This window comes from Phocoena phocoena, chromosome X, assembly GCF_963924675.1.
Source record: "Phocoena phocoena chromosome X, mPhoPho1.1, whole genome shotgun sequence".
NCBI lineage: Eukaryota > Metazoa > Chordata > Mammalia > Artiodactyla > Phocoenidae > Phocoena > Phocoena phocoena.
The window spans coordinates 20,080,371-20,096,239 of NC_089240.1; the positions used below are offsets into that span (position 1 = coordinate 20,080,371).

The 15,869-nt window shown below is 38.7% G+C and overlaps 1 protein-coding gene across 1 annotated transcript in view; it reads right to left on the minus strand.

Annotated features, from left to right (window-relative positions):
- Positions 1–1,535: 1,535 nt before the first annotated feature.
- APOO (apolipoprotein O) overlaps positions 1,536–15,869 on the minus strand; it is a 57,393-nt gene continuing 43,059 nt past the window's right edge. Inside the window, exons 8-9 of the mRNA XM_065900841.1 lie at positions 5,179–5,244; positions 1,536–1,793 (exon numbers count right to left, since the gene is read on the minus strand). Of these exons, the coding sequence (XP_065756913.1) occupies positions 5,209–5,244 (36 nt within the window). The 3' untranslated portion in view covers positions 1,536–1,793; positions 5,179–5,208. The remainder of the gene's footprint in view (positions 1,794–5,178; positions 5,245–15,869) is intronic.

Below are 15,869 nucleotides of genomic sequence, written 5' to 3' on the forward strand. Positions count from 1 at the left end.
CTCAGGACAGAGAAAAACAGAGTACAAATGCACTGAGGTCAGGAAATAAGCCAAAAAGGAAAGATAGAAAATAGCATTAGAAAAGTATAAACAGCTAGGGAAATGTAAGATACTATAATATGCAAAATTTATATTCCCTGCAGTTCAAAGTTCATGGAAGGCATGCAAAAAGTATTAAATACAAAAAAAGGCAGCACTGGATACAAACAGCCATGAAAGGAAAAGATCATAGTATAAAAGCAACTGAGTTGCCCTGGGTGGGAGGCGATTCACTTGTTATCCTAAATATGGGCCAGATACTAGTGGGTGCCAGCTCTGTGAGACCCACCGTCCTTGGAGGAGTTAAGAGATTTTAAGGCAATGTTTCAACACGACTAAAGTATTAAAAATGGAAGTAATACCTTCCAATTAGGAGACTCTGAAACACCTTTTGATTGATGATCTCCAGAGCACACTGTGGTGGGGGCCATTCCTTCATCTTCTCTAGATCAAGAGTGAGGAAACCTGTGGATTCTCTACTTTCTGGAGGTGACAGAGGAAGCCAAGCCAACGGGAAAAGCCTGAAACAATAATAGTATATTTATAGTGAGATATTATAATTTAGGCACAGCTTTAATGTGTTTGGTTGACTGGTATAGTAACACGAAAGTATTTCAGTATAGCAGGAAGTAAAAGATTTCTGGGTCACTAGGGGGATTATTCTGGAGACAAATATGCTTCTGCTCATTAATCCAGTAACAATGCTGGCACCGTTCCTGTCATCTTGGCTCTGTCAAATGTATTTAACATTAACATGTGCATGTTCCATTTGTGTATTGCTATCTTCCCAACTGCTATCAGTTCTGGAAGGTCAACAATTTAGGAATTAAATTGACACTATAAGAATACAAAGATGACTTATAATTTCTAAGCTTGACTGAAATTTGGAAATTCTCAATCCTCTTTCATATAGTTTCCCCACCCATCCTTCCTGGCTGGCTGACAAGTCAAAAGAAACTCCTGCTGTTCCCACCAGCACCGGGAAGACGGAGTTCAGTGAGCTGTGCATTTAGAGGCCACAAAGGCAAATATAAGGCCTACATACAGAGAACCAACACACACAACCACATACCATTCCTCCGCTGGCAGAGGACAGAGACTACGTCATTATGCATCTCCCGCTGGCAGTCAAGAACCGGAAGATCTGTACAAGCTGGGAGGCAATGGCACACAATAAGGGGTCACGGTCACTGTTCTTTTGTATGTCTTCTCATCAGGGTCAGGCAAACTTTTACTTACAAGTTTTGCTCCTTGTGCTGGCAATAGAAGCATCGTCTCTCTGCTCCAGAGCCACTTTTCTCAACTTGACCTTTGGAGACTGCCTGACAGCTGACGCTAAGAAGCAGAGTGAAGGGTTTTAACATACACACACACCATGCACACACGCATACCCCCCCACACACATACAGGTACACTCAGAGACACACACAGGGACATCAGATACACTTAAACTGTCACTCAATAAATAATAAGAGAAAAAAAAGCAGGACAACTTTTTTTTTAACTTAGAATTTTAATTATGTACATAAATAGCAACATGAGAACGAGGAGTTCTAAGGCTTATACATTATCTCTAGGTGAAAGAATTTCAGATTAGTCTACTTGGAGTATGGCATCACCCAAGATAACAAAGAGGCCTAGTACAGTTTTTCCTGAAGAAGAATGCCAACTTACTACATTCAGTACTGACTTCTCTGCCATTTTTCTGTAGAAATACTGGTTTATCATATGGAGTTTCCAATGTTTACCTATAACTAAAAGAAAAAGAAAACCATAAATAAACAGTTTCCCCCAAAATAAAAACAGCTCTAAGATTTTGCAGTTTGAAAATTCTTTAGGTTTAAGTGATCACATCAAATACTTATAATACCATTATATGACCATGAGGATGACAATGAGCCAGAGAAATCTGTAATTATTCCCATTTTATAAATGGGTACACTGAAAACCAGAAAGGTTTTGTGTTACATCAATACCACATGCAGATTCTCAGCTAGCTGGGTATGTAAGATAAACAGATGGATGGGTGAATAAATTAAAAATAAACGCTTAAATGGCACAGGACACACTACATCGCTCCCCTTCTGAAAACCAAACAACTACATTTCCATCCATCTGCTGGAGGAGAGCATGATTACATCATTGCTAGTCTGACGCATACCTTTCCTCACATCACCCCATCATTCTTTTCTGGAATGAAACACACATCAAATCCAAAGACACCAAAGACAAACCAACTCTTCTCCAGATTGCCTTTTTCCTAACACATAATGAACCTACTTAGCAATTAGAGGTTTATAAATATTTTAGTTTTAATATAAAACTAAAAATTCTTAAACATCTAAACCACTAACTTACCTTTTCTATCTCTGTTTATTAATCTGTTTTGAACTTCTCTAAGAATTCAATAGATTTACTGCATTGTTAAAAAAAAACTACAAACTGCCAGTAATCTATATTAATAAAGATTCAATAGATCATGGTAGTCCCTACTAGGAAATTATGAAGCAACTAAAGGAGGAATGAGATAGATCTATAAGTACCAACAGGGAAAGATGTACACAACATATTAAGTGAAAAAAAAAGCAAGTTCGTTCAACATAACTAAACATAACACTGCCTACAAAGTATTCTTACCAAAAAATTGAACCTAAATCTGATTTAGCCTTCAGATCCAACTATCAGTTTATGGGAAATGCAGAGAGGAGAGGAACCAAGAGATAAACAGAATGACACTAAATGGATGCACTCAGCCACAGCCAGAGCATGGGAAATTTAGAGGACAAATAAGCCCAGTTTTTCAACAAATAAATGATAAGAGAAAAATGAGGGAGAAGGAACTATTACAGTTTAAAAGGGACTTAAAACAGCTGAAAATAAAGACAGTTTATATCTTTGTAAAAAAATTAAAAAACAAAAAAATAAAAGGGACTTAAGAGACTCATCAGTCAAATGCAGTGGCAGATCTTGTTTGGATCCTGACTCAAACAAAGTAACTGTAAAAAGTTATTAATGAGACAATCAGGGAAACCTGCAAACTACCTGAATATTAGATGATATTACGGAATTAGTGTTAATTTCTTTAGGTGTGATAATAAAACCGCACTATGTGCCTGCATGGAGCTTTCAGTATACTTGCAAAACAGTACAAGGAATATGATCTCATTCTATCAAAAACCCAAAAGCATGTATGGATGCGTGTGCGTGTGTGTGTGTGTGTGTGTGTGTGTGTGTGTATGTTACACATAAAGAAAAAAGTCTGGAATGATGTACCAAACTATCAACAGAAATTACCTCTGGGAAAGGAATGGAGGACAAGACAAGCTTTAAAAATATTTATCTAAAAAAACTCTTTACAACAAATATGCATCACTTTTATAATTAAAAATTACATCTCCAATAAAGAGCTAACAAAAATTAAAAATGAAATCAAGGCTGTGTATATAGTAAGCTGAACTCTGGCCCAGAATATTTTTGAAAGAATGAAGTGGATATGTACATGGTTTTCCTTTATTCTGTGGCTCGTTGCCCCTGTAAAGAAATATAACCATATTCAGTGTAAAGTCTCTGAAGGACATGTGTGACTTCCTGGCTGCTTACCCACCAGTCGCCTTTCTAACAGCATATCTGATGCACATCGGGCTCCACTTTCCAGAGATGCCAGTTCTGCGGTGGGGTCTACGCCTCTGCTTTTTAACAAGCTTCCCAGGTAATTTGTATAACAAAATTTGAGAAATGCTGATTTGGGGTTACTATATGAAAGGCTGTGATGTGAAAGAGGATCTAGATTTATTTTCTGTGACTGCTAAGGCAAGATCAGACCATTGTGTAGGAGTTACAAGGAGATGTATTTTTGCTTAGTATAAGAAACAGCTCCCTAAAAATTAGGACTGCCCAAAGATGGCTGTCCTGTGGGGTGCTTTTCCTATCAGTGGAGGTGAAAAGTGGGAACACACAGGGCTACAGAGAATTTACACTTGAGGCTGGGGGTTGGGCCAGATGATCCTTTTCAAATTCTAAGATTATATGACTCTCTAGGTCTCTGAAAACACAGAGACAACTTGAGAAAGAAAACCTCAAACCCAGAGCTTTCATGAGTTTTAAATAGTAGCCATGCCTTATGATAAATGTGACACTGATTTTTTTAAACAAATTTCTATTATAAAGAAAATGCATATTCATTGCAAAAAATTTAAAAATACATAAAGTTATATAGAAGAAAAAATATAAAAATCATCCATAATCCTACTATCTGAAGATACATACTTAAATTTTTGTTGTATTTCCTGGTCATTATCCTCTCTAAAAATGTATCACACTAGCCTTTTTCTTTTTTTAATTTAATAATTGTGCATATGTTCCCATGCAATTAAATATTATTGAAACATAATAACATTCTTCTTTATGGACATACCATAATTAAACCATTTTCCTGTAGCTGAATATTTAGATTGTTTCCAAATTCAATATAATCTAATTACCATGAAATCATAAGTGCTATTATATAATTTTTAATATATACACAAAATAATATTAACGTAACTAGTGTTTTCTACTTAGCAAGTACTCAATGGGTAAATATTGAACATATGAATGCAAACAAATGGTGAATTGAGTATACGACCAGAAGAAATCACACTGATTGACTTTATCAGATACTATCCTAAATTTCTCTAGATTCAAGTTACTCAAATCCACAAAGAAAGACAACGACACCTATGAATTCCCTATGTCACTTACTCTATATAATTTTGAGCTTCTCTACAATAGTCATGCATTCATCAAATGTTTATTGAATGATTATTAGATGCACACAACTGTGCTTACTATAGTGAAATGCTGTCTGAAAAAAAAATAAGCCTAGGAAATAATTGTTTGAAATAGGTTTATAGACAAATCCCAAATGTCGACTTCTAGCTTGTATAAAAAACCCAGGTACTTCTCAGGAACAAACACAATTAAAAAGTCACAGCACTTAAGCCCAGAAATTAAAGATGGAATGAAATATCACCCTGACCCTTATGTGTCCACATGAAGTTGAAATGGCTATAATTAATCAAATCAAATTAATTAAAGACAAGTCATTTCAATTGGTGCTAATAATGCTAAAAATAACCACAGAGTTTTCTTGTTCTTTACCTGATTAAAATGGGCAGAGCATGGAGTATTCTACTTATTTCCGGGTGAATTCTTCACATTTTCCGACTTGTAAAACAGAAAGTAAGAATATTAATGCAGTTTGAAAAGAAATAGTAAAACTTCTAAAGAAATAGTAGACTGTTTCAAAGTGCACATCTTCACCATGTGACTGAATATTATCTGATGCAAAGTGACCCATGTCTCGGTAAACTGAAGGAATTACTAGGGCTCCCTGAGGGCCCTGCTGTAGAAAGTGACTCAGGCACAGAGGAGAGCAGGAAATAAAGCTCCATTAATCCTCACTACACAGATTCGGCCAACAGCTGATTTGATAAAAAATCCAATCAATAGTGAAAAGATTTCTTTACTACTTCATGCCACTGTAAGTATTAAAGAAGGTTACTGAATCACTTTGCTGTACACCTGAAACTAACACAACACTGTATACTCCAATAAAAAAAAAAAAAGAATAGTCATCATGATCTGAAACTAAAAAAACAAGGTTTCACACCTATGGGACGGTTTTCTGTGGGTACTCCGCTCCGTATATCATCCACCATAGGGGCTAAATCACAAAACATGTTTACTCTGGAAGAGGTTATAACCAGACGGCACCCATTCCGCCTGGCCACCATCTGGGAACATATAATTAGGTCACATCATCAGTGAAAAGTAAGGTAGGAAAGGTTCTCGTGGGAAAAGTTCACGTGCTAAATGTTTAAGGCCTTACTTGCTTTCCCAGATGTTTTTAAGACTTTAATTCTGAAAACACATTAATAAGACCTGATGTACGTCGAGGATCTGAGCTCTCATGAGATGGCAATCTGAAAAACACTAGGCTGTAGTTGGGTGGGCAATAGGGCTGTGATTCTGTGGTTTAGACCTGGTGCAGGTTCTGCCGGTGGCCTTCTCTCAGAGTTATCCATGGGTGAAGGAGGGGGGGAATGTGAGAAAGCAGGAACACACGCCTAACCCTGTAATTTCAGAGCATGGCTCCTAGGCAACTTCAGGCTTACTGAAGTGGTTGAGAACCTGTCTCTAAGCATAGTGATCATACATCTTGGCTTGCCCAAGTTATACATACTGGTTTATACTTATTGTCCCAGCATAATTAATAGTGCCCCGTTTCACTCTCAAGAGTATCCTGGTTTGGATGATAAATTGGATGGTCACCCTATCTACAGACCACATTCACTTGATGATGGAGTTCTGGGGAAACAGGCCATACGTATTGCTTGGTGGATCATCACACAATATCCAGGTCTACTTGTTGCTCTGAACAGAGCTCTACAGGACTCAGCGCCTATGCCTTACGCTATTCCTTGAGAGCCACTTTCACACACACACACACACACACACACACACACACACCAGAGGCATTCTTGCTGTTGCTCTTCCAACTTGCCAAGCTCTTTCCTGGGATAGGACCTTTGCAAAATAAATCCCTTGACCTAGACTGGTCAATCCCAATTTTGGTCTGGCTAAATGCTATTCATCCTTTAGATCAAGGCTTTCCCCTGTCCTCTGCCCTTCGATTCAGATAAGAACCTTTTATTCACATTGATAGCATCCATGCACTTCCTGATTTGTGTAATTCTTTCATTCATGTTTGAATCCTTCACAAATATATATAAGTTTCATGAGGGCACAATACTCCTAGGACCTCCTAGCACACAGTATTCAAACATTTGTTGAATAAACAAATGAAATGAGGTAGAACCTAGAGACCTGATGAGTGTTTAAAAAAAAGTTTGGGTATGTAATTAATGAAGAAGAGATAAAAAGAGGCTTATGAAGGCAAGTGAGATAACTATGTCCAACAATTGGGTCTGTCATAAAAACCATGTGGTTCCCTACTTAGTTAATCAAAAATATAAGATAAGATATATTATCTTAGAATAAGATAAGAATATAAGATGCTAAATTCATAAACTTTTTTTATCCTTTGGACATTAAGAAAATGAGTACATAAAGACATTCTTCTGGTTGAAGAAAACAACTGTTGCTAGGAAATTTTTCTTGTTTGATTACATATCACTTATAGTATAACAAAACATGACAGCCAAATATCTCACTAATGAAGTATTGAACCCATCCACCCTATTACAAATCAGATCTCTCTTGGCAGAAACCATCATCATCTCAGCAAAAACAACATTCTGACTTCAAAAGACAGTTTGTGACTTAGCACAAGCCAGAAATCAATTTTTTCTGCATTTTCGGACAGTTTTACTTAAAATATTTTACAATGCAACCATTCTCCTTATATCTAATTTCAATACATATTGGGTTTCATTGTTTTTTTAAAGTGATTGATACATTTTATTTAACCCAACACATCTAAAATACTATTATTTCAACATGTAATCAAGATAACATCAATCAACATTAAAATTATGAGATAGTTTACAATCTTTTTATTTGTACCATGTCTTCTAAATTTGGTGTGAATTTGCGCTTACAGCATACCTCAGTTCAGATTAGCTACACTTCATGTAGTCAACATCTGGTGCCTGCCATATTGGATTGCAAAGGGCTAGAGGAATAAGCTAAACAGCACTGCACTGTGATGGTTAATTTTATGTGTCAACTTGGCTAAGCTACAGTAGAAATTTTATTTTCTTACCATGTCCATGAACATGAATAATAACTTCTATTAGCAAAATTGAAACATTTGTTTTAATAAAAATATTTATTTCTAATTAGTATGCACTGCCATATGAAGGGGGATTTCTAGCCAAACCTCTGAGGTACAGCAATCCACTTGAAATGTCTGATCCCCTCACCAGTTGAATTATTTTGATCAATTACTTAACTGCTCCAAAATGCAGTTTCCTCGTTTATAACATGGAGATAATAATAGAACCTGCCTCACAGACTCTTCCTGAGCATACAGTTAGCACACAGGGCCAAGCTCACAGCAAGTGCTCAATAAAAATGACCTATCCCAAAAGAAACGAAACTGAGTTATCTGTAGTGACGTGGATGGACCTAGAGATGGTCATACAGAGTGAAGTAAGTCAGAAGGAGAAAAACAAATACCGTATGCTAACACATATATATGGAATCTAAAAAAAAAAAAGGTTCTGATGAACCTAGGGGCAGGACAGGAATAAAGACACAGACGTACAGAATGGACTTGAGGACACGGGGAGGGGGACGGGTAAGCTGGGGCGAAGTGAGAGAGTGGCATGAACATATATACACTACCAAACGTAAAACAGATAGCTAGTGGGAAGCAGCCGCATAGCACAGGGAGATCAGCTTGGTGCTTGGTGACCACCTAGAGGGGTGGGATAGGGAGGGTGGGAGGGAGACGCAAGAGGGAGGAGATATGGGGATATCTGTATATGTATGGCTGAGTCACTTTGTTATAAAGCAGAAACGAACACACCATTGTAAAGCAATTATACTCCAATAAAGGTGTTAAAAAAAAAACTACCTATCCTATGTGGTAGGTCACTTAACTTTTTTGATGAGGAAATAAAAGGTAAACATAAATGACCTGTTACAGACCCCAGTGAAATTCCAGTTCACTGGATGTGGTAGGCAGAATAACGGCCCCCTCAAAGATGTTTGCACCCTAATCCTGGAACCTGTGACTGTGCTACCGTACATGGCAAAGGAGAATTACAGTGGCACTGGAGTTAAGGCTGCTAACCAGCTGACCTTACAATAGGGAGATTATCTTGGATTATCCGGGTGGGCCCAATCGAATCACATGGGTTCCTATAGTCTAAGAAGATGGAAGACAGGGTCAAAGAAATGGGACATGAAAAGGACTCATTTGCAGCAGCTGGCTCTGAAGACGAAGGAAGAGGGCTGGGAGTCAAGGAATGCTGCAGCCTCTAGAAGCTGGGAACTACCCTCAGCTGACAGCTAGCAAAGCAGACCTTGGTCCTATAACTGCCAAGAAACTAAATTCTGTCAACAACCTCAAGGAGCAGGAAGCGGATTCTCCCCTGGAACCTCCAGAAAGGAATGCAGCCCTGCTGACACCTTGATTTACCACCGGACTCCTGACCTACAGAGTCTAAGATAATAAATTTGTATTACTTTCAGCCAGTAAATTTGTGGTCATTTGTTATGGCTGCAATAGGAAACTAAAACAGATAGGAGGACTTTCGACTAAGGAGTATAATAAGCCCTAGGGCTCCATTTTCCATCAGGAAATGTTACCTTCTCCTAAGCAGATGTCACATGACATCTATCATGGTTACCATTTCTAAAGTCTGTCCATTTTCTCAGCTTCTCACATGGATAAACTCAATCCTTGAAACAGCCCCATGAGGTACTACCCCCATTTCCCAAGAGCACCAGAGCAATTTCCCAAGGTTTCAAGGCTTGTAAGAGGTGGGGGTGGGGTGGGAGTGGGGGAAGAGCCCGGTGTACCCACTCTGGAGTCCACTCTCTTGGCCACCAGGCCATGCTGCATCCTGCCTCGTCTACCTTTCCTCATACCAAAAGTGTATGCCTTTCGAAAAAGGAGACTTTTTTTTTTCAGGATTTCTTACTTTTTATTTTGTTAAGTAATGATGTTTAAAAAAAAAGAAAGGGACTTCCCTGATGGCACAGTGGTTAGGAATCTGCCTGCCAACGCAGGAGACACAGGCTCAATCCCTGGTCCGGGAAGATCTCACATGCCGCGGAGCAACTAAGCCCGTGCGTCACAACTACTGAGCCTGCGCTCCAGAGCCCACGAGCCACAAATACTGAGCCTGTGTGCCACAACTACTGAAGCCTGTGCGCCTAGAGCCTGTGCTCCGCAACAAGAGAAGACACCGCAGTGAGAAGCCCACACACCGCGACAAAGAGTAGCCCCTGCTCCCCACAACTAGAGAAAGCCCGTGCACAGCAATGAAGACCCAACGCAGCCAAGAAAAAAGAAAAGAAAAATCATTGCCTAGTACCTTTATTTCTTAGAATTTTAAACAGCAAAAACTAGAAAGGGCACAATTTCAGAACAAATTTAGCTTTATGGAAAACCCACCACATTGTCCTTATTTTTATTTTATTGTGGTAAGAACGCTTAATATGAGATCTGCCCTCCTGACAAATTTTTAAGTGTACAATACAGTAATGTTAACTATAGGCACTATATTGTACAGCAGGTCTCTAGAATGTATTCATCTTGCATAACTGAAACTTTATACCCATTGATTAGCAACTCCCCATTTTCCACTCCCCCAAGCCCCTGGCAACCACCACTCTACTCTCTTCTTCTATAAATTTGACTATTTTAGATACTTCATTTAAGTGGAATCATACAGTATTTCTCCTTCTATGACTGCCTTATTTCAAAGATGATCACTTTAAAATCACATAACTTACAGCAAAACTTGAGTGTGTTTAGAAAGCTAAGGAATTTCGAATGGAGAAAAAGAAAGCAGGACACATTTACTCAGATTGATGGCTGCTGCTTCCCTTTCAATTTCCTGCTGAGCCAGCAAAGGCTTGAATACAACTATAAAAAGCGCAGCTTTAGAAGTTCTGCTCAGTTTTCATGTTAGTAACAGGTTTACATTTCTTTTATATTTTCCTTACCTTCAAAGAATTATTAAGATTTTTCTTTTTAGTTATTGTTGGTCTTTAACAGTCATTCTACAATTCTTTGATAGTAACTTGTCACATTTTTAAAAAATCTAGTGAAAATTAAACATGACTTTTAATGAAACACACTGCTGTGTTTGGCTAATGTAGAAGACAACTCCAAAAGAGCTATCTGTGACCCTGGGGCCTGACACCCACAAATAGCCTCCATCTCTGAAACTCAGGCTTTGAGCTGGGACTATTCTGAAAGGGTTTCAGATTAGCAATGGACAATCAATAGTTTCATGCTTTTATTAAACATCTAGAGTCAAAGAGTGAAAACCGTAATGGAAAAGATCTATGAATCAACTACATTAAGTACTTCTGATCATCAAAAGGCACCAAAACTGAAGAAACAAGCCTCAAACTGGGAGAACACATCTGCAAACATGTGACCAAAAATATTAGTATCTAGGAAAAAATAAAGAACTCTTATAAATCATTAAGAAAGGAACTAATGACCCACATGAAAAATGGCCAAAAAGGGCTTCCCTGGTGGCGCAGTGGTTGAGAGTCTGCCTGCCGATGCAGGGGACACGGGTTCGTGCACCGGTCCGGGAAGATTCCACATGCCGCGGAGCGGCTGGGCCCGTGAGCCCTGGCTGCTGAGCCTGCACGTCCGGAGCCTGTGCTCCGCAACGGGAGAGACCACAACAGTGAAAGGCCCGCGCACCGGGAAAAAAAAAAAAAAGGCCAAAAGACACGAACAGGCATTTCAAGAAGAAACCAATAAACATGTGAAAAGATGCTCAACCTCATTAGTAATCAAAGGAACATACATTAAAACAACAATGAGAGATTCTGAGACCATTTTGACATGCCAGACAGGGAGGAAACTATTGCAGAGTCCTTGTGTCATGTCAAAAGGACGCAGAGCCAACTTCTACTGGCCAAAATGGAACAATCTGAACTCCAACAAGGATAAGAAATACAAAGCATTCAAACCCAAATATATTTAAATCTACAAATTCAAAATGATTCTAAAAAAATCCCCCACTAATTGGTGACCTTCTGAGGATGAGAGGGAACCAATTTATTATTTTGAAAACCAGATAAATAAGAGCAAAAATTGAGCATTTATCCTATCTTTCCTATAACTGTGTAACTAAATAGTATATGAGGGGAAGTAGTTCCTTATTAAACTGTTCTAGCTATTATGTGAAAATGAAATGACAGAAATAGAATATCACCATTTTCCAACTCCCAGTGAGTCAGTAGGTCTAGGCATTGAGCCTCAATAGCCACTAACACCAAAATGCTAAAGTGAAGCAAAAACTTAGATGCCTACATAGACCTTGCCAATAGGATCAAACACGAACTTGATTAGGCAGCCTCTGGATCCAGTGGCCAATCTACAGGAAACGTAGAGGAGAAAGGAACACGTTCAACTGCACCGTAAGCGTGCAATCCGCAAAACCCAAACTGTTGGAAACTCTACAGGTCCGACACGCCAGGTTCCTCTAACAGATACAGTGTAAGGAAAATAAGAGGATGGAAGGGGAACCAGTAGATTAAGTGACTTAAAAGGGGAAAAAAAAGACTTAAAAGGAATATCAAGTCAGAAATAATCATGGGCAAGACTAAAGTGACAGGGATAAAGACTTAGGTGATAAAGCCATTAAGAAAAACAGGGAAGTTACTTCCTACTATGGAAGTCAGGATAGTAGGTAGTTTTGGATGGAAAGAGAGGAATGTGATTGGGGTGAGCTACATGGAAGGGCTTCTGGGGAGGCTGGCAAAATTCTGGGTTTTTGTCCTAGATGATGGTTACAAGGGTGTGTGCCTTATAATAATTCACTCAGCTATAAAAAAATCAATTTAAAAATTGTTGAAGGAAAGCACATTATTGCGGCAACTGAGGAAATCTGACTATGGACTGTATATTAGATAATGATCATGTAAACAATGAAATGTCAACTTTCCTGAGCATGATAATGGTATTGTGATTATATCAGTAAATGACCATGTTCTTTAGAAATATATGCTGAATTAGATATGGGTAGAAAGCGCAGTATCTACAACTAACTCTCAAATGGTTCAGAAAAATAAAATACACATGTGTGTGAGCACCCAAGCATGTGTAAAAAGACAAAGCAAATGTAGCAAAACGTTAATTGGTGAATCTATGTGAAGGGTATATTCATTATACTATTCCTGCAACTCTTCTGTAGTTTTTTTTTTTTTTTTTTGCGGTACGCAGGCCTCTCACTGTTGTGGCCTCTCCCGTTGCAGAGCACAGGCTCCAGATGCGCAGGCTCAGCGGCCATGGCTCACGGGCTCAGCCGCTCCGCGGCATGCAGGATCTTCCCGGACCGGGGCACGAACCTGCGTCCCCTGCATCAGCAGGCGGACTCTCAACCACTGCGCCACCAGGGAAGCCCTCTTCTGTAGTTTTGAAGTATTTTTTCAAAATAAAAATTGGGGAACAAAGTAAAGAGATACACACGCACACACACACACACACACACACGCATGCACACACACACAAACACACCCCACAGTGAAAAACTATTTCAAAGGCACCAGACTGGCAAAAATGGAAAACTTGTCATCTAGTAAAATTGATGTGCAGACATTATGAACTAGGAATCCTGGCCTAGAAAAACTCTTTTTTTAATTTAATTTAATTTAATTTAATTTAATTTAATTTAATTTAATTTAATTTTTGGCTGCGTTGGGTCTTCGTTGCTGAGCGCGGGCACTCTCTAGTTATGGCAAGTGGGGGCTACTCTTTGTTGCGGTGCGCGGGCTTCTCGTTGCAGTGGCTTCTCTTGTCGTGGAGCACGGGCTCTAGGTGCGCAGGCTCAAGTAGTTGCAGCATGTGGGCTCAGTAGTTGTGGTACACAAGCTTAGTTGCTCCGCAGCGTGTGGGATCTTCCCGGACCAGGGATCGAACCCGTGTCCCCTGCATTGGCAGGCGGATTCTTAACCACTGTGCCACCAGGGAAGTCCCTGGCCTAAGAAACTCTTAATAAACCATGACACATGTACAGAAATATGCTCAAAGCTGTGTGTGCAACGACAATATACTGAAAGCCACCTAGTTAGCCATCAACACGGGTATCTTCCCACAAAGAAATATTCCATAGCAGTGTAAATTAATAAATTACGGGCATACACAACCCATTAACATAATGTTTAGGGAACAAAACAACTTGCAAAATAACACATATAGTAAGACTCCATCTAAACTATATATTTATTTATATGTATATTTGATAGTTATTTATATTATAAAGGCAAAAAACAGGCAAGCTCAACTACAGTGTTTTAGAATAAATACGTTATGTGGTTCAACTAAAAGAAAAAGTTTAAAGAAAAACAATGGAATGAAAAGCACAAAATTCTGGATAGTGGTTCTCTCTGGGGAGATGGAAGGGCCCAGGAAGAACTTGGAAGACATTGGTAATTTCCTATTTTTAAAGATGGATGGTTTGTTGGTATATGTATGGTCATTATATTGTTGGATTTTAAACTGTAAATATACATATATATGCAGTTATTTTATATTATATATGTTGTATTTTATGACATATTTTATATGTTTTTTTATCTCAAAAAAAGAAAAAAAAACCTAGACCCATTATGATGACAATATTTCTGGACACACCCATCTTTGCTTCACAGTTCAGACAAAGAATTCATTTTAGCTGAAGCAGATAAATTCCTCTTCACTGACCAATGACAGGACTGAAAGACCACCTCATCCAAACTTCGTTGATAGAAGACTCAGTGCAAACATTTAGAATTAATTCCTAAAAGGGAAAAGAGATGTGGCAGAGCAAAAAATGCCACAGACTGAAGGTTTCTGAGAGTAATACAGCTCCATGGGAAATAATATAATTGAGAACTGAACCATCATTCATACCACTTAAAATTTCAGGGCCCCATTATTTGATAGTGAAATGCCATTGTCTTTTATTGATTTCCCTGCCCCCCACTTGTTGGACTTTGTGGGTTTCAGTATTTTTTGTTTGTTTTTGCTTTATTAAGGAGAGCAAAGACTTAAGCTACCCTGGAACAGGAATCTTTGGGGGCCCGGGAATTCTTTGAAGGGAACTGAAGAACACCTCATGGAGGAGATATTTGTTTCTTAGCATGTCTGGAAATTGGTTTTCAAGTTAGGCTTCAATTACCAGTCTCAATTAGGTGCAATCTGATTCATAATTGTTTGTACTATAATAATGTAACAGATGTACCTACTTTTGGTTGTAAGTAGTCAAAGAAATTTGTGGAATGTGGGGATCTAGTTCCCCTGCACTGGAAGTACAGAACCTTAACCACTGGACCACCAGGGAAGTCCCTCAGGGCCCCATTTTAAACACAATGTCCCCAAATTTCTTTGACTATTTACCACCAAAAGTATGTACATATCAAATAATTCCCCAAATCTAACTATATTGAATCTTGAATTAATAAGGCCTTCTGATATTTTTCATTTAAAACTTGTGCTAAATGTTTAAGTAGTCAACATCCATTTTATTATCTTCTATTCACAACAGATAGCTGTCAGGACAACTGTGCTTTGAGAGTAAGTGAATTGAAGAACACTAAGCTCTCAGTGACGCTCAAGAGGGCAAGAGCATAGAAGGAAGACCAGAGAAGACATGCAGACCAACCCCAGGCTAATTAGGCATCTTTACTATCTCGCTCCCCAAAGACTTGCATGTAAATATGAGTAGCTGTAATATCCAATGTCTTCAAATTACAATAAAATGCTGTTCTGCTTAGCTTGCATTCCAACCACAGTCCCATTGGTGTGCACGTGTCTGCCTGACACCACAGAGAGCGCTCAGAGGCTCCCAGGGGATCCCCCCCACCATAGCTTTCATGTGTATCGGTTCTGCACTGACACCACAGTGAGCACTCAGAACTGAGGAGGAGTTTCATTTTCTACATTTCTTTCTAAGGCTGTGTATAGTTTTCCTGACATTCTGTTTCCTTTCCCATATTAAACTCAGTGCGGACTTCAGGAATTTTTTAAACAGGAAAGAAAGCTTCCAAAGAAAATGTCAGAGAAATGAAAATAAAACTATGAGCATTTATTCTTTAAAAGGGATTGCCAAAGGGCACTTGATATTAATATAGAACTTCCTACTCAA